This window comes from Nilaparvata lugens, chromosome 4, assembly GCF_014356525.2.
Source record: "Nilaparvata lugens isolate BPH chromosome 4, ASM1435652v1, whole genome shotgun sequence".
NCBI lineage: Eukaryota > Metazoa > Arthropoda > Insecta > Hemiptera > Delphacidae > Nilaparvata > Nilaparvata lugens.
Window position 1 is genome coordinate 66,328,303 of NC_052507.1, and position 24,513 is coordinate 66,352,815.

A 24,513-nucleotide genomic window follows, 5' to 3' on the forward strand; every position below is an offset into this window, starting at 1 on the left:
AATTGGCAAAATCAAAATTGGTCAACAGTGTGGTATTTAGTAGTTAGTATATGAAGTTGATTGTTGTAGTTGCAATTCAACAATTTCAGTGGCACCGCAAGCCACCCGACTGCAGTGATTACAAGTTCTTCGAGTATATCATTGCGAATGTATTTTACTATCACTGGTAAAATCTAATGTAAATTTCCCAGTTATTTTTTTATTAGATGGACATAAATCACATATAAATGAGCAGCTCTACAGATTCTGCAAATACAAGGATATTCTTCTATTTTTCCTGCTGCCCAATGCAACCCACATTTTGCAGCCTTGTGATGTATCTGTATTCAAGCTGTTGAAGTCAGCTTGGAAAAAAGTGTTCATAGCAAGTGACAAACAAATCTGTATCTAGATTGAATTTTGCTCCACTGTTCCAAGAGGCATTTGAAGCTATAACCCAAGAATCGATGAAGAATGGATTCAAAGCTTGTGGGATCTACCCCCTTCAACCCTGACAAAGTGGATTACACAAAATGTATTCCTGATAGGCCCAGACTGGAGTGTAGGCCTACAGAAGATCCAGAGATTCTGTGTTCCAGAAATGATTACAAAACAGCTTGTGAAGTTTTGGAAAGGGAGATGAGTGGGGAGACAAGAATGAGTTTTGTGACTGCTGTTGATAAGAATGAAGTTGAACATGAAATTGAACCTCAATTGAGAATTCTTTTTCAAATTTGGAGAAGAATAAAAGAGAAGGCAGGTGATCTTCAAAATGATGACTGTGCAGTGACTGTTTAAAATGATGGAGAACCAGCAATGACAGAAAGGCATACGGAGGAAATTATCAATTTATCGGACGTCCTCATCTCTTTGAAGATGCGCAAAAACAAACAATACTGAATGAGAGCAGTCTGACTAGAATTTCTTGTGAGGAAGTTATTGTTCGTGATAGTGCTGAAGTCGATATGCATCCTACTACTTCATCTGACAACAGTCACAAGACAGTAGAAAATGAAGATAGTATTATTGAAACTTTAAATGAGGAACTAGCTTTGCAAGTTGTTTCTACAATCAAGTCCAAGTTCAATGATGATTCAGAACAACACAATGAAGTAACTGACACAAATCCATGGAGCAAGCATTTGCATTGGCCAGTGACTGAGATGACATCAAAGAAGAGAAGAATTCAAGAGAGAGTACCATTTGCTGTTACTTCAAGTAAATGGAAAGCACTCCACGAAAATAAAGCAATGGAGAAAGAAATCAAAGAGACTGAAGCAAAGATAAAAAAAGAAAGGGAGAAAAAGCAAAACCAGCTAAGCAATATGAGGAACAGAACAACGGAAATAAAAGGAAGCTGGATCAATCACAGAAAAGAAAAATGAAGAAACTAAAAACTCAAAACTCAATTGACTTCAATGTTGATGATTATGTAATTATTTTTAGGTATGAAGGTACTCCTGAAAATGAAATTGCTGGACAGATAATTGAGAAAAAAAATTATCCCAATCGATACAAAATAAAGGAATTTGTAAGACTGGGAAGAACTTCTCGATGGTATTCTCCCCATGCCAAAGATCAATTGTAGTATGATGAGTGTAACATAGTAAAAAAATCCACCCTCCAGAGGATAAAAATGATTTATTTGTATTCTATGAATTTCTTGAATTTTAATTTTGAATAGGCTAGTTGCTTCAATTTTCCCAAACAAACATTATGTGCCTTTACACACCTAGGCCTTGTACATTCATACATTAAGATCTCAATTTTTACTTCTGACAATTTTGACCTTTATACATTAAGTTCTCAATTTTGACTATTCAAACATTAAAAAGGTGTTGATTCTATAATGTAATTTTGTTTATTTTCAAAAAAATATTTAACCACTACCTATTGTTAATTATTGCCTTATTACCAATGAATGACCTATGCATAAATGAGCTGTCATTCACTGGTACTGAATGGGGGTCATACACTGGAACAACCCCGGCCATCTATTAGTTCATTGACTTGGGTCCATTAATGATGTTTTGAGCGATTCACTTAAATGTTTTAACAATTCTCAACTGGTCCAAATGAGAAGTAAGGTTATTGAAGAGAAAATGACGCTGGTTCCATAAGATAGAATCGAAGTAGACGATCGTTTCAGGAGAAAAAGGTGAGTAGTATCTCTTAACCCTACAGTGCATGGTGAGTACTAGGGGACCTATACAAGTTTTGAGCATTTATTAATAATGAATTTTTTCTTAATAACGACTGGTGCTTCATCTGAAATTATTGTCTGCAATTAAGGCTATAAACAGCTGATAAAACATCGCAGTTGTTGCCAACCCAACACTCACTAATTTCCCACAACTTGAAGTGTCCCAACGTGGGCTGGTTTACCCTACACCAAGTGAAACATTGCATTTCATTCATATAGTACCAGAAATCGCTGGTAGATCGCGCTATTGACGTGTCTAATTCAATATTTTCTCCAGCCTTGCTTACATAGCTGACTGCAGTATAGTGGAATTTCAGAAATACAATAAATAAATCAATAATGCCCTGAAACATAAAAAAAATCTGTTCTATTGTTTATTAGAGAATATCTATAATAATGGGTCGTATGAAAAAAGTTTTCAAAAAACGTAAAGGAGGATTCAATTATCAAGCAAAACCTTCAACTGACAACAGAAACATTTCATCAAGTACCAGTGCCCAACCTAGTGCAGATAATGATGTTCCACTTGTTTCAACTTCTCTAGAGAAACTGCGTACTTCTATAGAAAATTATGACAATCTCTCAAGCACTTGTGAATATATTATTGTAGACTTTAGTGAAGTGTTTTCTCATTTTCAAAGTGTAGCAGTATGCAAAATTTGTCAACATGGCCTGTCATACAAGAAAACCCAAACTATTGGACTTGCTGCAAAAATTACAATATTTTGTCCATCCTGTGAAGCAAACTCTACTGAGTTTTATAATTGTAAGCAGACAATGGTTGAGAAAGATGAAGAAATAAAAACATTTTTTGATTTGAACCTTAGATTGGTGGATAGTTTTCGGTCAATAGGTAAGGGAAGGACCTCAGCTAAAGTTGTTTGTGGGATAATGAATATTCCACCACCTCCAGATAATTATAGGCAACATGAAATTCATCTTTGTAATGTGATGCAAACTTTATCAAATGAGTCAATGAAGAAAGCAGTAGAAGAAGTTGTAGATAAATCAGAAAGTAGGGATATTTGTGTTGCTGTTGATGGATCGTGGCAAAAGAGGGGACACACATCTCTGAATGGTGTAGTAACAGTGACTTCAGTGGATACAGGGAAAGTGCTAGATGTGGCAATCATGTCAAAACACTGTTTGTGCCCAGAAAAATCTCAGAATATCCATCGTGATAACTGCACAGCTAACTATTCTGGAACTAGTGGAGGTATGGAAGTGGCTGGTGCTTTGCAGCTATTTCACCGGTCACAAGAACTCTATAATGTGAGGTACATGAAATACTTGGGTGATGGTGATTCTGCAGCATTCCAATCTGTTGCTAATTCCGTACCTTATGGTGATGATCGTATTCAAAAACTTGAATGTGTAGGTCACGTCCAGAAACGGATGAGTGCTCGGTTGAGGACACTAAAAACAGTTCACAAGGCGCAAAAGAAAAAACTCTCTGATGGGAAACCAATTGGTGGGAAAAATAGACTCACAGATGCTGCAATCCAGAAGTTACAGCTATATTACGGTCTGGCAATTAGAAGGAACACCTCTAGTGTTGCAGCAATGAGGAAAGCAATATGGGCTGAATTCTATCATGTTTGCTCTAGCAATGATGAACCCCTTCACCATCTGTGTGATGATTCATGGTGCAAGTATAAGGAAGCAGTAGCCACTGAGAAAGAATATGATCATAGTAAGCATTTCCACCTGCAGAAAATAATTATGGATGAAATTAAACCAATTTTCAAAAGTCTTACTGAAAGCTGTTTGCTGGAGAAGTGTTTGTCAGGGAAAACTCAAAATGTGTGTGAGAGCTTGAACAATCTAATATGGGCTATAATTCCAAAAAGAACTTTTGTAACACTAAAAACACTGCAGTATGGTATTTATAATGCCGTCCTCAAGTTCAACGATGGAAACATGTGTAAGATTGCTGCTTTCCAAACAATGAACCTGGATCCTGGGAGGAATACTCTGGAAGCCATGAAGAAATTGGATCAAGCGCGTGTGAAGGATAGTGAAAGGGCCATTCAGGAAATTGAAAAAAAGATAAGGCAGAAGAGAAGTTTGACAAGGAGAAGACAAGAAGATGAGTATGAGCAGCAGGAGAGTCAAGCAGGACCCTCATACAGCAGTGGTCAACATTGAAATGGTGAGTGGAATCAGGCTTCAGTTTCAAAAAATTTTCAAACACGTTTTTCTCAAAACTACATTTTTCAACATAAAGGTACACTTTTCTCATGAACCAGATGAGATAGACTCTTATTTTTTTTTAAATGAAAGGTATATCCTTTTTACATATTTTGAATGTACAACTTTTCTGAATTACAATTACTTTTTGACAAAAAAACTTTTTTCTAAAAATTTTTTTACCAAAAAATTACCTATTTTCATCTTACTATATTTACAGTTTGATGTAGTTCCTGATTCAATAATTTCTTTTTCACATCTCAATTTGTCATTACATAAACTTTCTACAGAACAAATAAAATTTGAGCTTGTTTTTCTAGTGCATTCACTAGTTAGACCTTCAATTGATATTTCTTTTTTATTATAATTATCGTTTGACTTGAGTAAGTATCTGACCTTAGGAATAATAGTTACATATCCATTTTGAAACATACTAGGTACAGAAAACAACTTGTATAAGTAACACTTTAACTGCCCGAGCAAATTTTCATTAATATTTGTACTGCCCCATATTAGGTTGCAAGCTATTTCCCGTATCAGTCAAGTGTGTATATTTTATATACACATGAGCTTCAGCAACAGGCCATGTGTATCATATTGATGCACAAGACTTCAATTTGTTCTGAAGCCTGTGTATCATTTCTCTACAAATATCCTATAAGAATGAATGCTCAGTCGTGTTGTAGTGGCCTGGGAGAATGTTACAGATGGTTTGGTTTTGAGGTTAGACCATGTTGGCACCACTGTGCTCCATATGATTTCTCCTGAAATTGGCTTTGTTTCAGCTGACTAGCCATGTTACTTTCTCAGTTCTATTAGAAGCTTTGAGGTTATTATGTTTTTCTAAAGTGTTTTGAAGTTGCATAATGAATTCCAATGAAATTAGAGAGTTTTTCTCTGAGAAAGATGATAGTAGTGAGCCAAGTATCTTTCAAAACATGACTGATTCTGATGATCCTGAGTATTTAAATGCAAGTGATTCTAGTGATACTGATGACAGCTATGAACTAGATACAGCACCAAGAAAAAAATGCAGATTGATTGACTTTTAGCATAACTATTCATCTTTAGAATTGCAACACCAAAAAACCCAAATTGCAGTTACTCCTGAAACTGTTACTAGACCTTCAAGCCAACCAACTGTAATTTCTGCACCTCAACAATCTGATGATGACAATCAAAATGAACAAACAGATACATTCACAGTTGAATGGACTGATGTTTCAGGTATCTTGAGTACTTTTCCATTTGACAAAGTTGGAGGCTTATCTAATGACATTATTAATCATCTCCAAGCTAATGCAACCGAACTACAGTGCTACAATATTTTTTTAGATAGTGAACTCCTTGATCATTTAGTTTTAGAAACTAATAGATATGCTGAGCAATGTATCATACATGCAATTGTGAATGAGAGCCTAAGCCAACATTCAAGACTGGCTCATTGGGAAGACACAAATCAGGAAGAAATGCAAGTTTTCCTAGGCATACTATTATGGATTGGTCTTGATAAGAAGCCATCTTTACAGAAATATTGGTCTCGACTTCCTGAAAAAATTCCACCAACTCCAGCCAAGGTAAACCCGACAAAACGTTGCATTGTGTGTGCACCAAAAAAAATCCGAAATGAAACAGTGTGAACGGTGTAATGTTGCCCTGCATATTCCTGGATGCTTCAAAAAGTACCATACAAGTTAAGATTGCGATTAATCAAATAGTCTTTTTATAAAATGAATTTATTTGTTAACCACATATTACAATAATTTTATATCTCGCGATAGAGCTCCATTCGCTATGTCCGCTAGCTTGGAACTGACTACTAAATACAATGTTACCTTCCACTACAACTATGCTACATCAACAATAATGGAATGAGGAGTGCTGACTATATAAGTAATTAGCTATATAACTTACATGTATCAACTATGCATAGAACATTTCTGGAATATTGAGTTGATTTTATTTAGATTATGTTAGTTTTATTTGATTATGATGATCCAACTACATGGAGACGTTTTTCGAATACATTATCATTCAAAGTTTGTTTTTTTAGAAGAATTAGGTTTAAAAATTAGTGAATATATTTTTTTTAATTTTTTGAGTTTCAATTTGAATAATATCTGTATGGAAAGACATTTATAAGTGTACTTTATTACAATGAAGCAATAAAAATAGTAAAAATGAGTGATAGCTCCAGAATTATGAACATTACACAAGATGGCAATATGCCTAGAACAGGACTTCTAAAAATCGAAAAAAACTTGTGAAATATTGTGAATAGAATTTTTTTATTATTTTCCCATTTGTTATAGAGCATTAAAATGATTTTCAGTAATAAAAAAAATCGATCCATTTTGGCCATTTCATCATAAAAAATCGTAGGTGAATGGGTTAAGGTGTGCTGAAAACTTCAAAATAGTGAGTTAGTGACCATTAGTTTTAGTATTATCAAAACAAGGAATATTGCTTGATTATCAATTTGTTAGTTAGGGCATTGTGTTTTTTTAGTGTAGGATGTGTTAGGGAATTTCGTTTTGAAGGCTATTGATTTTCACAGAGTGCACTCCGGGTTTACTCACTTGTTGGCTTGATGTTTATTGTGACACAGAAATCATGAATATTTTGATATGTTATTTTTCTAATACTTGTCTTGTTTCATTATTGTTGTTGAATACAAATATTCTGGTATTATAAACATCCTTATTCCTAATTGTTCTTTGGTGTTTGAAAATCGCATAGTATCACAACCACTTATCTATATTCCTATTCCTATGAATTTAATGGAATGAACAAATGAACTGCTCAACTGAGTGGTGATATTCAACTAGTTAAGTATCTCCACAACATGATACTTCTTCAATCGCTCTCTACTGAACGTTCTACGAAATTAATGAATAGAGTCTTAGCATATTCATTGATTACTTCATCAATTGACCTGATAGTGATCAAATGTTAACTTAAACCATTTTTCTTTGATTCGTGATTGTGTGAAGGCCTCTCAGCATAACCTCCAAGAGTACATGTTAAAACTTTCATTCATTAACAAATTTCAACTATAATTTTTGGTATGGTGTTTCTTTATTACTATAGTTGAATTTTATAAAAAGGAACATTAAAGTAGGTGTTGGCTTGTCATGTTCAAACTTTGTAAGATACAAAGTTACATATTACATGGGAGTTTTCTCATCTAAATGCTTTCAATTTGTCATACCATTCTCTCCCATATTAGAATTAACAAAATTAGGATAAATAAGAGTACGGGTACCCATGTTTTGTGTAAAAGGAAACCTATGTCTTATCCAGTACAAGTTGTGGCTCGACTGTCCTGTACAGTTAACCACCGAAACACTTCAAGCATTATCAAGGAGGATCCTCCTTGAGCGTTATGGTAGTGTGGATAGGACGGAGTGGAAGAAAGAAAGAGATATGTGCAAGAGAGCGCGAGAATGACAAGTAGCGCAGCTCTAGCGGCATGTACCAGAACTCCGTCTTGGGTTACGCGAAGTTACGTCTTCAAACTAATGCATTGGATAACTCGTCTATTCATGTCTATAGGCAAAGGTTTTATCCTAAATCCTAAAGGGAAGAATGTTTTAGCTCCTAAGGGTGTCAAGAATGTTTATCTCACAGTAAACAATGACGAGAAAGAATGTTCAATAGCTTTAATAACAGCAAATGATTGTGGTGATCTGAACCACGGATGGTGGTATACAAGTATGAAAGAGGGATGTCATTGAACAAAGCATTCCTGTTGGATAGGGTATAGGTTAATCTGAAAATGGGTGAATGGCAAGTGCTACTTTCTAGGAATATAATATAAGAAAAATATATGATCCTTGGCTTGTAAAGAAGTAATAGCTCACCTGTAATATTTTTCATGGATGGACACACCTCCCACTTGACTTACCATTTAAGTGATTTCTGTATTGAAACTGATTATACAGTAATTCTAATTTCATTACCACCAAATGGAGAGGCCAATAAAAGAAATTACTAAGTCCACTTTTGGCGGTTTCCAGATTTATATGAAATTATATGTAAAACACTAAGTCACATGTTATGTGTATGTACTGCTCAGGGATCAAGTTTAGTAGTGCTAATAGCTGTGGCTGCTCTGATTAGCTACTCTGCGCCTTGTTCTTCAATATTATTATGGCGAGATTAAAAGAAGATGAAATTGGTAAGTAAACTCATACTAATATTATATAATTTTTAAATTTACTTCATAGGGATTCAATAGTATTAGTTTTTCTGGTTAAAAGTCTACTTCAAATAAAGGATCGCGATATGTTTTTAGGTTATGAAATTGTATTGTTATTATATTAAACAATACCTGATCATTTTACAATGGAATTCATGATTTTTGTGGTTTGTTTCAGAAAAGTACCTTCTGGAACTGATGGAATCCGAAGATGTTGATGGAATAGAGCTATATGCCCCAGTGGTATGTGTCAGGACATCAGGACTAGATGATGATGACTCAATAAGGTTGTATGATTTCTCTGAACCCTCTACTTCAGAAAATGCATCATTAAATATTATTCAAACTGAATTCCCGACAGATAACAATCATACCAATATTTTTGATGCCACTACTATTGTTGAAGATGTGCCCATGAGCTTCAGTGATGAAGGAGAAACCAGTGTATCTGCGGTAAGTCTACCAGCTCAAACATCAGGTCTGGACGGCTCAGTGAATATGGACAATGACCTACTTATACCTTATACAGCGTCATCAACTCTGTTTCATATTGATTCTGATTCTGCTGTAGCAGCAGTTGAAGTAGAGACCAATATAACAGAAATACAAACTGAGGGACCCACTGATGAAGTGAAACAAGGGAAAAAAGAAAACTAATTGTTTACTTATGGCGGCAGAATATTATTATAAAAGAAAATGTTTCTGGTAAAAACCGCCCTGATCAAATAATACCAAAATGCGGATGCAAATGTGCCAGTAAATTTAGTGCAAAAGAACTGAAAAAGATTCGAAGTAATTTTAATAAGCTTGGCTCACATACTGAGCAAAATATATTTTTACAAGGTTGCCTTAAAGTAGCAGATATTAAGCGTCACCGACCTCGTAAAGACAAAGCCACACCTCGCCCTAACGTGCTTTTTCATATTCTATTACAGTAAGCAATAAAAATGTTACATTGTGCCAAGCAGTGTTTACAGCTGCATTAAATAATATTAAGCGTGATCGCCTAACATGCAAAGTGCAACAGCCAGACAAGCCTATAACTGATGGTCCAGGAAGACATGGAAACAAAAAACGCACTTCTGTAGGTATTTTAAATAAAGTGCACCAATACTTGACAAACATTACTACTATTGAGTCACACTACTGTAGATCAGAATCTCGTTTAAAAATTTTTTTGGACCCTCAATTAACTATTGTGAAACTTCACAAGTATTTTTTGAATGAAAATCCAGATGTACAACTCTCATATGAAATTTCCGCCGGATTTTCAATGAAGACTTCAACATCACATTTGGGGTTCCCAAAAAAGACATCTGTAAAGTTTGTACAAAGTTTTTAGTTGATTTGGAGACTGCAAAAGATAAAGACATGGAGAGTATCATTTCTCAGCGTGATGCTCACCATGAAGATGCTGAAATTTTCTTTGAAAGAATGAAGCTGTACAAGCAGGATAATGAGGGTAATAATCCCAATACGTTAGCCGTATGTTTCGACTTTCAGAAGAACCTCCCATTGCCTGTAACAAATATTCAAGATGAATACTACAAGCGCCAGTTATGGATACACAATTTTGGAATACATAGTATTTCAACCAGAAGTGCCACTATGTATTTGTATTCTGAACACTATGCCACAAAAGGACCTGATGAAGTCTTAACATGTTTGGAGGATTTCATTGAGAACAACAAAACAGATGAAATGAAAAATTTGGTTTTATTCTGTGATAACTGATTTTCTCAAAACAAAAACCCATATTTATTCATGTACCTTGATCAACTGTGTGTTAGAAGAATTTTCGACTCTGTGGAAGTTGTATATCCCATACCAGGCTACAGCATGATGCCTATTGACTCAGATTTTGGAGCAATAGAAAAACTACGTCTCAAAAAAAAGTTTATAGTCCAATGAATACGTCAATATGATAAAATCTTGTAGGATAAACATACATTTCAATGTTGTCTTGGTGGAGAATACGTTGCACACCAATGATGTATTGTTTGACAATGAATGCACAATAAGAGTGAAGAACTACAAAAAGTGGTATGAAAATAAAATCAAAAACAGTGTACCAGGTATTTTACAAGTTCGGCGAGCAGTTTTTGGCCGTGGACAAAAACCAAAGATGTTCTTCAAAGAAGGCCACAAGATTTTAAGCTTGTATAGCTATGGTACAAGCAAGAACTGCATCACCGATGTGCCGCAAAATAAATACAATGCCTTTGTACCAATAAAAAGGGCAAGTACAACGACATTCAATACCTTATTAAATTCATACCAGATAACTTCAGGAAATTTTATGACAATATAACGTTTTGTGATGGTAAAATGACAATGTTGAAGATGTAGAACGATAACAGAACGGTTCACTTTTCATTGAAACAATATTGGTTTTAATTTTTTATGTTAAATATTTTTGTAATAAGATGATTTCTTTTATAAGTTTTAGAATAAAACTTTTATGTTGAAATAATCACTCACTACTTTTTGTTGTGTTACAACCTATGTTTCACTCCTTAGTGGAGCATCAGCAGACACTGCTGAGGTCAGTATATGTCACTGTGTTCACTGTCAGGTACCAGCAGTGACTGATGATGCTCCACAAAGGATTTATTTCAAGTTTTAAAATATTTATTTGTGAAAGACATGAGAATTATAGTAGAAACTAACCATACAATAAAACAAAACTGATGTTTTGTTTTTTGTTCTGAGGCAAAAGTTTTTAAAATAATATAGCAACACTGTACCCTTAATATCTATAATGGGAAATACACTTTGTAAAGTGGGAAATTTCCTTTTCGGAAGCCTGAACGTTCAACAAAAAAACGTAAGATGATGGTGAATATGAATGAAGAAGATGAGAAGAGGATAAGAGTTGAGGAATTATATTTTAATTAATATCTGAGTGAACATTTATTTACCAGTGAGTACAGAACAAGATCTCCAGTAATGCAGCGGCCACTTTCATCATTTTGAGGAGAGACTGATTCCTTTTTTGGATTCTATAATGGGAAATACACTTTGTAAAGTGGGAAATTTCCTTTTCAGAAGCCTGAACGTTCAACAAATGAACGTAAGATGATGGTGAATATGAATGAAGAAGATGAGAAGAGGATAAGAATTGAGGAATTATATTTTTATTAATAACTGAGTGAACATTTATTTACCAGTGAGTACAGAACAAGATCTCCAGTAATGCAGCAGCCACTTTCATCATTTTGAGGAGAGACTGATTCCTAGATTTTCAAACCCAATAAACAATCAATAGACATCCAACCACAATTGTTACCTAATAAATTTCCTATAAAAAATGAGAAGAAAAAGGACGTGGATAAACTTCTCAAAAACCACTTAGGTGAGGAATGGAGAGAAAACAAAGTTTTGGAATATTACAAAAATGTTATAGATAGAAATGAAAATGAGCTGGTGCTAGCAAGAGCAAGATGGTTTTGTTGATGAGGTGAATATTGCTGAGTTTAATGATGAGGAATTATTAAGAGTTTAGAATTTTATTTTTTATTGGGTAATAATTCTGGTTGAATGTCTCTTGATGTGTCTTAATCAAGAGAGACATCAAATGAGACATTTTATAATTTTTTCTCATTTCTTCATTAAAAAAAGTTGTAACTTATATACAAATATTATAATAAATTAATAAAAATTATTATGACATCAAGAATATTATTAATATTGGTCTCTCATTCACTGCCCATTGTGTTCCAAAAAGATCTTCATCCAGCAATGGATGTTCCAAAACAAGCTTCATTACAGTTTATGTTCCAGAACGATCCTCATCCAAATTTAAATTGCATTTCTGCTCATAAATATTGAAAATTGATAGGATGGCCATTTGTTAAATCAAAGTTAATTTTGTTATTGATTTTTTTAATCAAAACACAAAATGCTCCTCCTCAAAAAAATTCTACAAGTTTTTCTTGATTTGCCAAAAATGGGACTTTATGGATGAGGATTGGTTTGGAATCCAACGCCTCAATTATTGAACAATAAATTAAATGAACTACAGTTGGAGCATCAAAAAAAAAATTGATTGCACAGTGCTACGATGGTGCCAGTGTGATGTCCGGTCATTTAAATGGCTTACAGACAAAAATGAAGGAGATCGCACCGCAAGCTACATTTGTACAGTGTTTAGCACATAGACTAAATCTAGTTTTGAAGCAAAGTATGAATTCAATTTCGGACTGTAGAATATTTTTCACCACTCTTGGAGGCATACCCACGCTTTTTCATGCTTCATCAAAGCGAGTTATTGATTGCTAAACGAAAACCAACAGCAGTTGACACACGTTGGTCTTCTCATGCAAAAGTATTAAAAGTTTTAGTTGATGAATGGGATGATTTGAAAGATGTATTTCAAAGGTTGATGGATTTCCCATTGTCAGATGAAAAAACTATTGGACAAGCTGAAGGTTTTCTCAATAAAATAAATGAGTTTAAGTTCTGTTTTTTGTCAAATTTTCTATGTGACATATATCAGCAAGGCGATATCCTGTTCAGCATACTCCAAAAAAAGTCATTGGACATAAACTTTTGTATCACTTCTATTGGAAACACAAAGAAAGTTCTGCAAGGGAAGAGGAATGATGAAGAATTCTCCAAGTATTTTGAAAATGCAAAAAATCAAAATGAACTGAGAGTGAGAAGGAATGAAGATGAAGCACAGATTACGTTAAACTACAAACTTCTGTTTTTCGAAAATTTAGATTCAATAATCATGGAGATACAGAAAAGTGTCACTTCCATGTCCCATTCAATTTGCATATTTTTGAATAATATAAGTGGGTGTGTCATAATTTTTAAATACACATAAGTATTTAGAAAATGTGTTAGTGTGGTATTATTTTAATTTGCATAAATATAGAAAAAATGAAAAAATAATTGATCCAGGAAACCTCATTCCCCTGGCATGTCCCAGGCCTGACTTCAATCTGTAAGTGTTGAAAAATATAAAAATTGACCTAAAATTTACATGTTTAAGGGGAGTTAAACATGAAATTTTTGAAAAAATATCAATTTTTTGTTTTTGAGTTCATATGATAGTTTGAAATTCCCGCTTTTCAATGATACCTGGATCACATCTCTATGACGATGGGAAGTATTTTTAATATTTTTTTAAAAAAACTATTACATGCGTCAAAATATGCTCTTATAAGTTTGAGTAGGTATTCATGGCAGCAGGACGTTCTCCGGAATAAATTTCTTCAATGATTTGTAATTTATTATTGAAAGTACATAATATGATTCACTCTTTTCAAGCTTGTGATGTTGGTACTGTATTCTTTTCGTAGACAAACCAGCTGGTTTGGGATTTTGGTTATGTTTGTGTTGTGAAAATGTGAAATTATTGCATATTGTAGTGTTTGCAAAATTTTATTCTGAATATCAGTATTTTTCATCAGTATATTTATTATAAGTATTAGTGAAAATGCCTAGATGTGAGGGAAAGGTTTTCAAGAAAAGAAGAGGTGGGTTCAATTACAGATCTAGTACATCATCCACAAACAATTCTTCAAGATCAGAGGTTCTTGCTCAAGCTGAGCCATCAAAACATTCATCTTCCTACACGAAACTCAGTGATAAGTTTGTGGGATATGAAAATGACAGTGATTTTAGATACTGTATTATTGATTTGAAACAATTTAGTAATACACTACAGACAATAGGTGTATGCCGTTTTTGTAAACATAACCTTATTATTTCGTCAGAGACAATCTCAGGTTTAGCTTGCAAAATAAAAATATTTTGCCCATCTTGTTCTGCTAGTGCTGACATGGTAAACAGTAATAAATCAGTGATACAGGGTGAAAATGATTCCCAGAAGAATATTTATGATATAAATGCTAGGTTAGTATATGGACTTAGATGTATTGGAAGAGGTCAAACATCAGCAAAGACTCTATGTGGAATCATGAATCTTCCTCCTCCCCCAGGCCGATACCACGAATATGAGTTACATTTAGGCTCTGTGATGAGCAGTGTGTGCAAGAAGTCAATGAAAGATGCTGTTGAAGAAGCAGTTGACAGGACCAGTAGTAGAGATTTGTGTGTTGCAATAGATGGATCATGGCAGAGGAGAGGTCACACTTCATTGAATGGGATTGTGTCCATGACATCTGTTGAGACAGGTAAAGTGATTGACATATCTGTATTATCAAAGTATTGTCTATGTCCACAGAAGAGCAATAATATCCATTTGGATGAATGCAAAGCCAATTATATTGGGACTTCTGGAGGTATGGAAGTTGCTGGGGCATTAGAGATGTTTCAGAGATCTCAGAATCAGTATAATGTCAGATATATTGATTACCTGGGAGATGGCGACTCCAAGGCATTTCAGGCTGTTTGTAATGCTCAGCCCTATGGTCCAAATATTGAAATAAAAAAGCTTGAATGCATTGGGCATGTGGAGAAGAGAATGGGCACCAGACTGAGAAATTTGAAGGCTCAACATCGAAAGCTATCTGATGGCAAGACACTTGGTGGAAAAAATAGACTGACTGATACTGCTATTCAGAAAATTCAAATTTATTATGGACTTGCCATCAAAAGAAATGTTGAAAGTGTAAGTGCCATGCATCAAGCAGTGTGGGCACTTTATTTCCATGTATCATCTAGTAATGAAGAACCCAAGCATCAACTATGCCCTGATACAGATGATACATGGTGTAAATTTAGAAAAGCTCAGAAGGAAGGAACTTTTTATGACCATAATTGTCACTTTCATTTACCAACAATTATCATGAATGAGATCAAGTACATATTCAGGGACCTATCAGATAAGAAGCTGCTAGAAAAGTGTATTCGAGGAAAGACACAAAATCCAAATGAGAGCCTGAATAATGTTTTTTGAACTTCTCATTCCTCTGTCACTTATATTTTGGTAAGTGCAATTGATATTTATTATATTGTAGTTTGAAACAATGCATGCAAAAGAGTTATGATTTGTGATGTCATTTGTATTGAGTCAGGGTGTTGCTTGTTTGGCGGGAAATAATATAACCTCACTTTTTCTCATTCCCCTGTGTCTCATTCCCCTGTCACCCATGTGACAGGGGAATGAGAATAAAGGCAGGGGGATGATAATATTTTTAATTTTGTTTTGAAAAATAGTTAAAGGTGTTGTTTTATTAGCAATTGAATAGGTACAGTACTATTTAACTTATTAATTTAAATAATGAATTTTATAAAATGTTCAAATGAATGATTTTATTTTTAGTAAATCACTGTGAGTGATTGAGGATCATATTCAATGATGTTCTTGAATATAGTTATATAAATATGGTGGAGTTGCAACTTGCTTTGAAATAAACAGGTGTGATGATATTGAATCATCATATGACTAGTGTTTTCTTCTTATGTTTCTGTTATCAGATGTTGAACTATTTATTCTAATTTTGAATGTTATGAATTCATTACTGATCAATAAAGCCTAGAATGCAGAGGTTTTTCATTACAATTTATTGATCAGTAATCTAAAATCATCAAATCAATTTATCTTATCAAATACGAGTCAATCAATTTCTATTCTCTATTTCACAATTTCTATTCAACAACAAATGTATAATCTTCAAATCTTTTCTGGAAACGAAAACTGGAAATTCGCGTTACGATGGACAAATTTTTGAAACCAGACAAGTTTGATGGTGATCCTAATTCTCCAACAGCTCTACAAGAATGGAACTTCTGGCTAAAGACTTTTGAGAATTTCATCGCATCTTTTGACGAAGAAGACATCGATGATGAAAGTAAGTTGCGGTTGCTTAACAACTTTCTATCTCATTCTGTTTATCAAACAATTGCCGACAAAAATTCATATACTTCGGCTATTGACGCACTAAAATCTGCATATGTAAAACCAATAAATGAAATATTCGCTAGACATAAATTGGCAACTAGAAAACAGTCTTCAGATGAGACAATTGACCAATATAACCAAGCTTTACAACAACTGAGTAAGAATTGTGGGTTTGCAGATGTTGATTCTGAAACTCATAGGAAAACATACATTCGTGATTCATTTATCCGGGGCCTCAGCTCTCATCAGATAAGACTGAGACTTTTGGAGTTTGACAAGCTAACTCTTGATGAAGCTATTGAAAAAGCACGTGCCTTGGAATCTGCCAGAAATCAATCAGCTTCTTACTCTTCTGAAATAACTCTTAATGCCACTTCAAATAATTCTTCAGAAAATTCATGTAAAGAAACAAATTTGTCAGCTGTAAAAACTGGAAGCTCAAGTTTTCAAAAATGTTATTTTTGTGGTCGTCAGCGACATAAAACACGTCAGCAGTGCACTGCACTAAATGACTCATGCGAAAAATGCCAGAAAATAGGTCATTGGAAAAATGTCTGCAAATCTACTAAAACTTCTTCATCTTCGGCGCTTATTGCAGCCTCTACTGTTCTTGAAAATGCTACAGTACAAGCTCAGGTAAACAACATTCCTACTTCTGCTTTGATAGATACAGGAAGCTCTGAGACATTTATTTCACACTGTTTTGCTAAAAAATGTGGACTTGAAATGTACCCTACAACTGGTGCAGTGTCCATGGCTTCAACATCACTAAGAAAGAACATTTCCTTTTATTGTGTAGCTCATTTAGAATTTTCAGGTCAACATTACCCCAAAACAAAATTCAGTGTATTGCCTGATTTGTGTGCTAATGTTATTGTAGGACATGACTTACTTAATCAACACTCTGAGTTTCATTTGGAGGAACTAAACCCCCATTGACTATCAATTATCTGGCTCCAGCAAAGATAGAACCTCCACCACTTTTTGAGTTTTTAACTAAAGACATTAAACCTATAATTACTAAATCCCGAAAGAATTCTCTTGAAGACACTAGTTTCATGGAGAAAGAAATTGAGAAACTGCTAGCTGATGAAATTATTGAAGAAAGCAGGTCTCCCTGGAGAGCTCAAGCATTTGTAGTGAAGAACGAAAATCACAAAAAGCGAATGGTAATAGACTATTCTCAAACTATTAACCGATACACACATCTTGACGCATATCCCTTCCTGTCTTTAGAATAGGTACAGTACTATTCAACTTATTAATTTAAATAATGAATTTTATAAAATGTTCAAATGAATTATTTTATTTTTAGTAAATCACTGTGAGTGATTGAGGATCCTATTCAATGATGTTCTTGAATATAGTTATATAAATATGGTGGAGTTGCAACTTGCTTTGAAATAAACAGGCTTATTAATCAATCATAACATTTGAAAAATACATAGCATTAAATACAGATAAAGGTACATTGAATACACTAGCTAGTCACCCAAGGTGTTATACCATCTGTTTGAAAATGAACATGATAAAATTAGAATGGGTGCAGCCCTCTTGAGAAATAATTATAAACACTATTCAACTCTCCTATTTTTAACCTTAGTAATAATTTGACCAAATTTCTGCCTCCTAGTTAGTCAGGAAGTTTAAGAATTAGAGATGTATGATTTTTTTTAATGAGGGCTTCAACTTTAATATGTTTAGATTTATAACTGTGGCCTACAAGACTGTACAGGTCTGAACCTGCTGTCAAAAAGACAATACATGGCTGTATTGTCTTTTGTGGCATCATAAAAACTGAGTTAATAGGCAACTACACAGGTGACATTTTGCCACAAAAGACAATCCAGCCATTAATGTTTTTGACAGGAGATTCAGGCCTGTAAAATATCATATTCCATGCATCAGTTTGTAGGCTTGCAGTAAATATTTATTTCACATGCATTTTTTCCAGATGGCACCCAAGAGAAAGGCAAGTAGGGAGGAAATTCTTTTGAAAAAACGATTGAGGGAACGTGAAAGATACAAAAAAATAAAAAGTGATCCTGTAAAATTGGAACAGCAGAAGGAAAAGGAACGAAAAAAATATGAAAATAAGAAAAAGAAAAAACAAGTGAAATCAATGAATGACATGAATGACAGAGAAGCTCGTTTAAAAAGAAAATAATGGAGAGTTATGTCGAAAAAATACTACAACAAGAAGAAGCAAATAGCTCAAGAAATAAATAAGTTGCCAGAAAGTCCTCCTTCAACTGATGAATCAAGACCTGCAACTCCAGTTCAAAGGCATTCTGGCAGAAAAAAGATTCACCGGGATAGGAGTAAAATTATACAACGGAACAAAAAATTAATACATGAGAACTCAAGACTGAAAACAATGTTAGAAAAATATAGAAAAAGATGCTATAGAGCTAAAAAAGCAGACTGTAAGAAAAATGAAAGTGAAATGACTCCTAGGTCAAAAGTGATGACAGTAATGAAAAGTAAAGACAAAGAGTTAGTTAGGAAAGAGGTTATTGTTTGGTGCAGCTCTTGAATGTCAGATAAAAACAAACTATGAAAATATTGATGGCTCCAGAAGGAAAAAAGAATTTGTGAACACTATGCTTGGAGATGGAAAAATTATAAAGAAATGTAAAATGACAAAAGAACTACAGCATATTTTTACAAAGCGATTAACTAGATGTAACACCAACAATTACATTAAGAAACGTCAACACAGGCTTTTTAAAGCTCAAATTCAAAATGATATAGAAAGGTTCTTTAACGATCATGAGAACACTCGTTTAGCTCCAGGCAAGAAAGATTGTAAGACACTTAAAAAGGTTAAAAACCAGAAGAGGTACATCAATGACACAATGCTGAACTTACACAAGAAATTTACTTCTTCTGTGTCTTATCCAGTCAGTTATTCACTGTTTTGTAAATACAGACCATTCTATGTGGTGTACCAAAAACTTGGTGAAAGAGATACCTGCCAATGTAAAATACATATGAACACTGATTTTGTTGTTTCTGCTCTATACAGAAACAAAGTTATAAACTCCAGAACTCCGAAAGAAATTGCTGAAGAACTGTGCTGCAATAATAATTATAACGTTACTTGTTTGTTGAGAAATTGTAGAAGTTGTAAAGATAAGCAAATAAGTTTCAAGGAATTTAATGGGGATTTCTATTTGTCATATTTTGAATGGAAGATTCAGAAAGATAGTTACATCAATAAAAAAGGTTAGGTAAGTTATTGATAAGTTAATGGATAAGTTATTGATCTTGTACATAAACTGGAAAGTATTATTCACCGATTTATGAAACATGAAGCAATCATCCTAAACCAATTTGCGCAAATAAAACTTTTGAAAATGTGTATGACAGAGAATGAGGCTTTAATTCACTTCGATTTTAGTGAGAACTATTGCTTTAAGTATGGGAATGAGATTCAAAGTTTTCATTTTGGTGGGAGCCGACAGCAAGTAACTCTTCACACAACTGCTTTACAATTTAAAGAAGTAAACTATGGTGCTGTAAAAACAAAGTCATTTTGTACATTATCCAAGAACCTTAACCATACTGCAATTGAGGTATTGGCTCATTTGGCTCCAATTTTGAAATACGTGAATTCCATGAAGCCTCATTTAACAGTATTGCACTTTTTATCGGATGGACCATCAACACAATACCGGAACAAAGATATGTTTTACATATTTTCTCATTTAGTTAAAGAGTTTTTCCGCACTTGAAATATTCTACACATAACTTTTTCGAAGCAGGACATGGTAAAGGCACACCTGACGGAATAGGAGGAACGGTCAAGAGAACGGCGGATAGACTGGTGGCTGAAGGAAAAGACATAGACTCAATTGATGTTTTATGTACATATTTGAAAGAAAACCTCCGGAAAATTGAAATACATGAAATAAAAGATGATGACATTGAGGCTGTGAGGAGGAAAGTACATTTTGCTGAGGTAAAGCCATTTAACGGGACCATGAAGGTTCACCAAGTAGTGCAGATCCACAATAACACATCCCCAATCAGCCTAGAAATGAAATCAATGAGCTGTTTCAAGTGCTTTGAAAATAATCGTGATAATGTAAAATTGTTTGAATGTGATCATTTCTCTATTGGACGTTTGGAGTACCCTTCGACAGATGACAATTTCCAAAAAGCTGGAACCTCAAAAGACAAGGCAAAGCCAATGCACAATTCTCCAGACCACACTCATGATACTGATGCTGGTGAGTTTTATTTATATTGTATTCATTTAGTATTCTTCTAGGGAATCAGTTGAATAGAGCTGGCGCCAAATAGTTAGTTGGTTGGCAAATAACTGTTATCAATTCTTATCTCTGTCAGGACAGTCTGAAGCTGTTTTTGAGAGCAATTAAATATAGCTGGTGTTGAATTTCGCCTATTATTTTTTGTCCCATTTCATTGTTTTTGAATGTTTTGTCGTTGGTTCCTTTGTACGACTGTTTGTTGTCAGTCTTCGGCGTCTTGAGTTGTCAGTCTACTTTTTTTGCGTTCGGTTTGTCTACTTCGCGCCGTTTTGTTGAGGTTATTCAGCTAGGATAGCATCTTTTTCAAATTGTTATTCAGACAATTATTAATATGTGATTTGTGCTCAATTGTACTTTTTTATTTTTAGTGAGTGTTTGGTACTCTTATTTCATTTATAATCTACAAATTTCTGGGTTTTCGTCATCTCCCGCCCGAAATGCTAGCTTCTCATTGGTCCAGATCAGTCGGTTTGGGGAGTAGTAGAATATTTTTTGGGGCGTAGTGAACGCTCTGGCGTCATTCACGGCGTTTTTTCGATCGAATCGTCCAGAATGTAAAACGCGTCTACTTCAACCAATTCTCTTTTTGCATATTTTTCTCTAATTATGTGAGAATCTACTTAAATTTTTATCACCAATGGGTGCTTAATTGTTCGTAATGTAACTGTACATATTTTTCGGCATCAATTAATTTTTTTCCAAGTAGTTTGTCCAAAGTTATGTGAACTCGTGTCGTCATGCTGCCAGCATTCAACCGGATAATGCTCCCAATATTCAACTTTAAATTCATCTACATCTTCATTCATCTCTAACTCCATTTTCAATGAACTCTTGAAAGTTTCTGATTCAGTGAGTGTACATTTCATTTCAATCTCGTGACTTGTTTGCCTCCTTGGACTCAAGCTCCTCATCGGACCTTCGACTGTCTCGTCAAGGTTAGTTTAGCTTCCCCAGTGAACTAAACTCATTCATCTTATGCCTCTGATCACCTGCCCTAGGGCCAGAGCATTCTCACCTTTGATTGTCTACATATAGAAATCAAGGTCATTAATTTGTGTTGCCTCCATGGAACCAAATTTGTAACAGTAGCTTCCCCTGTGAACTCTGTGCTTTGCTTGCGCCTCACCGAATCATTACATTTAAAGTTTCATTTGCCTCAGCGCAATATCGAACTACTTCAAGTCTCCGCCTCCCTGAGGTCATCATTTTCGCAGTCATCGCCCTGCCGTCGTCCTGTTTCCTCCTTGAGGCCCTGGTCTTCGCAGCCACCGCCTGCTCTACCTTCCTTGAGGTCTTCATCGTTGCAGTTGTCATTCTGTCCCGCAGAATCTCTGGAGAGTGCCTCCGCTAGCCTGTCGTTCTTAGCCCGCCACTAGACCATGGGGTCTTGTTCCTGAGTAGTTGTTCCTGCTCTTCAAATCTTTAAGCTAAGTACTTTGTCTCTTTTACATTTATTTTTGTCTTTGTCATTCTTTTATTGAGGTCATTCCATATTGTTTAAATTCGTGTTTAAATACATAATCTAAACACATTCTAAATCAACCTAAATCAATTTGCTTCCTTGTAGGTTAGGTTCCCTAGACTCCTAAACTAAACTTACATCTAACATATTTTTTTATCTTGTCTTTCATTTGTTATTATTTTGTTACAATTGCCACACAAGGTGGATTCACATTTAATCTTGGCTAAGGCCTATTGGTACACTGAACCTTTCACATTCGTTAATGTAGATTTGAAACATTATCTAAGCGTTGAGACATTCTTGATAGGTCAGCTTGTTCTGTGACTTGCCGCTTATCTAAATTTGTATTAATGTTCGGTTAATCAATTAATAGGCCTAATTCTTGTTTTGAATATTTACTTACCCCTTTTGCTTCTGAGCGTCAATTTGCTCCTTGTAAGTCTTGTATCTTGTGCGTTAATGCTCCTTAGCATCGTTTTTTTTTTAGATTAATAAATTTCCCTACATATTTTTTGTTTTTGAATCTACTCAATCTAACGTTAATTAATTACAAATTAATTGATTGACCGTTCATTATTTTTTGTTCGATTGCTCCAGCAATCTCTTGTATGAAATTACATCGCCCTGTCGGAAGGACAGACGTCGAAAAACAACACAAACTACCAAATCAAAACTTTTTCTGTCAACTGAATTTACCGTTAATAAATCTAGCTACTTGGAATTTTACCTCGTTCTTTTTTACCATTTGTTTTCATTGTAATTTAAGTACATGGTCCGCACTCAACCAGTCGGTCCATTCTTATTTCTAATATTAGCTGCAACATTGCCTGAATCGAACCTAACAAGTCGATCAGCTCTGTCTTGGAAAATTCCAACATTAAGCCGTCGGTCACACTTGTCAGTTGACCATCGATCTTCAAGAATCAGTAATACTGATCTTCAAATTATTATGTAAGTTTCTTTTGGTGATATCTATAAATGATTAACACAATTTTTCTCAGATTCAATTTCTTTATTATTCAAATACAATTTAATACAGTCCACTCTTTTAAGCTAACTTTACAGCTCAACTTCTCTCACCAAAAACTATAGCTGGAGTCGCTCTCTTTTCTATGAACTCTTGCCGACAGCTTGCCAACTGTCCTGACAGAACTGAGAATTGATAACAGTCATTTGCCATCTCCTAACTATTTGGCACCAGCTGTACCAATAATTATTTACTGTGTAGGCTGTTACGGACCCAGATTCAAACTAATTTTTCTTTCTTTTTGGAAACCAGTCTTTACAAAATTTATATATTTTTATTTTCTATTTCTTTTTTTTTATTCAATTTACTGTTTTGTAATATTTTCTTCTGTTGCTTCTGAATAAAATATCTTTGATCTGCAATTTTTATCAATTGTGAAATTTAAATGTTGAGCAATTATTATGGAATTTATGATAAAAAACCAATTCTATTTGCTTTATTTCAGACGTTGAAAATGATGCTACATCCAATCAAGTTTCTTGGGAGAATATAAAACCTGGAAAATTTATCCTTGCAGAATTCAAGTCAGAGAAGAAAAATACAAAATATAGATACGTTTGCAGTGTACAAAAAAAAGATGACGACGATGGTGAAGTTACAGTGCAAGGACTGAAACTAGCTAATGATTCAGGGACTGAATTTTTTGTTGCTGATGAAAACGATATTTCATATATTGAGTTCGAATCAATCCTGGAAATTCTTAGTGACCCAAAAATTATTATAAAAAACAGACTTCTTCTTTACAAATTCCCTCAAAAAATAAATGTATATGAAAAAAACTAAATAAGACACATCAAGTCCTGAAAAAACACATAATCTTCATTAAAATGGACACCTGAATTTCAAGTTTCTCTAATTAGCATCTTTATGTAATATTTTCAGGGGCTTTATGTTTGATTGCAATTCATTATAATTATAGTTATGTTTCTACTTTGCACTGACAATTGAATTTGACTTTATTTATCATTCCCCTGTCATACACCTCATTCCCCTGACTGTCAAAAAATTAAAATTAATTAATTTAGGATTTTGAGAGCAGCTTGTGTTTTGTTCTTTGAGGTACTGTCTGAAGAAATTATATTCAAAACATTCAAGTAGTAAAAATGAAATAAATAACACATTTTCCCATGCCTGAATGACAGTCTCAGAAGTGACACCTTTCTGTGGAATCGCCCATACACGATTTCAAGATTTTTAAAAGATTAAGTTCATTGCTCTGGGCGACTGTAAGCAATTTAACAGTTTTTCGAAAAAAAATCCCAAGTGAACTGTTAGATAATTTGATAGTTTCCTACGGTGTCTACTTTGATTTAAATAGATTGAAAAACGGGCTGCAGTATATTTATGAAGATCAACGT

At 34.2% G+C, this 24,513-nt stretch overlaps 1 protein-coding gene across 1 annotated transcript; it reads left to right on the top strand.

The window, feature by feature from the left end:
- The first annotated feature begins 16,203 nt into the window (after window positions 1-16,203).
- Window positions 16,204-24,324, top strand: LOC120351095. The gene is made up of 3 exons (XM_039427068.1): window positions 16,204-16,339; window positions 20,157-20,624; window positions 23,601-24,324. The coding sequence occupies exons 1-3, from the start codon at window positions 16,204-16,206 to the stop codon at window positions 23,936-23,938; spliced, it is 942 nt and encodes a 313-aa protein (XP_039283002.1). The 3' UTR covers window positions 23,939-24,324.
- The last annotated feature ends 189 nt before the right edge of the window (window positions 24,325-24,513 follow it).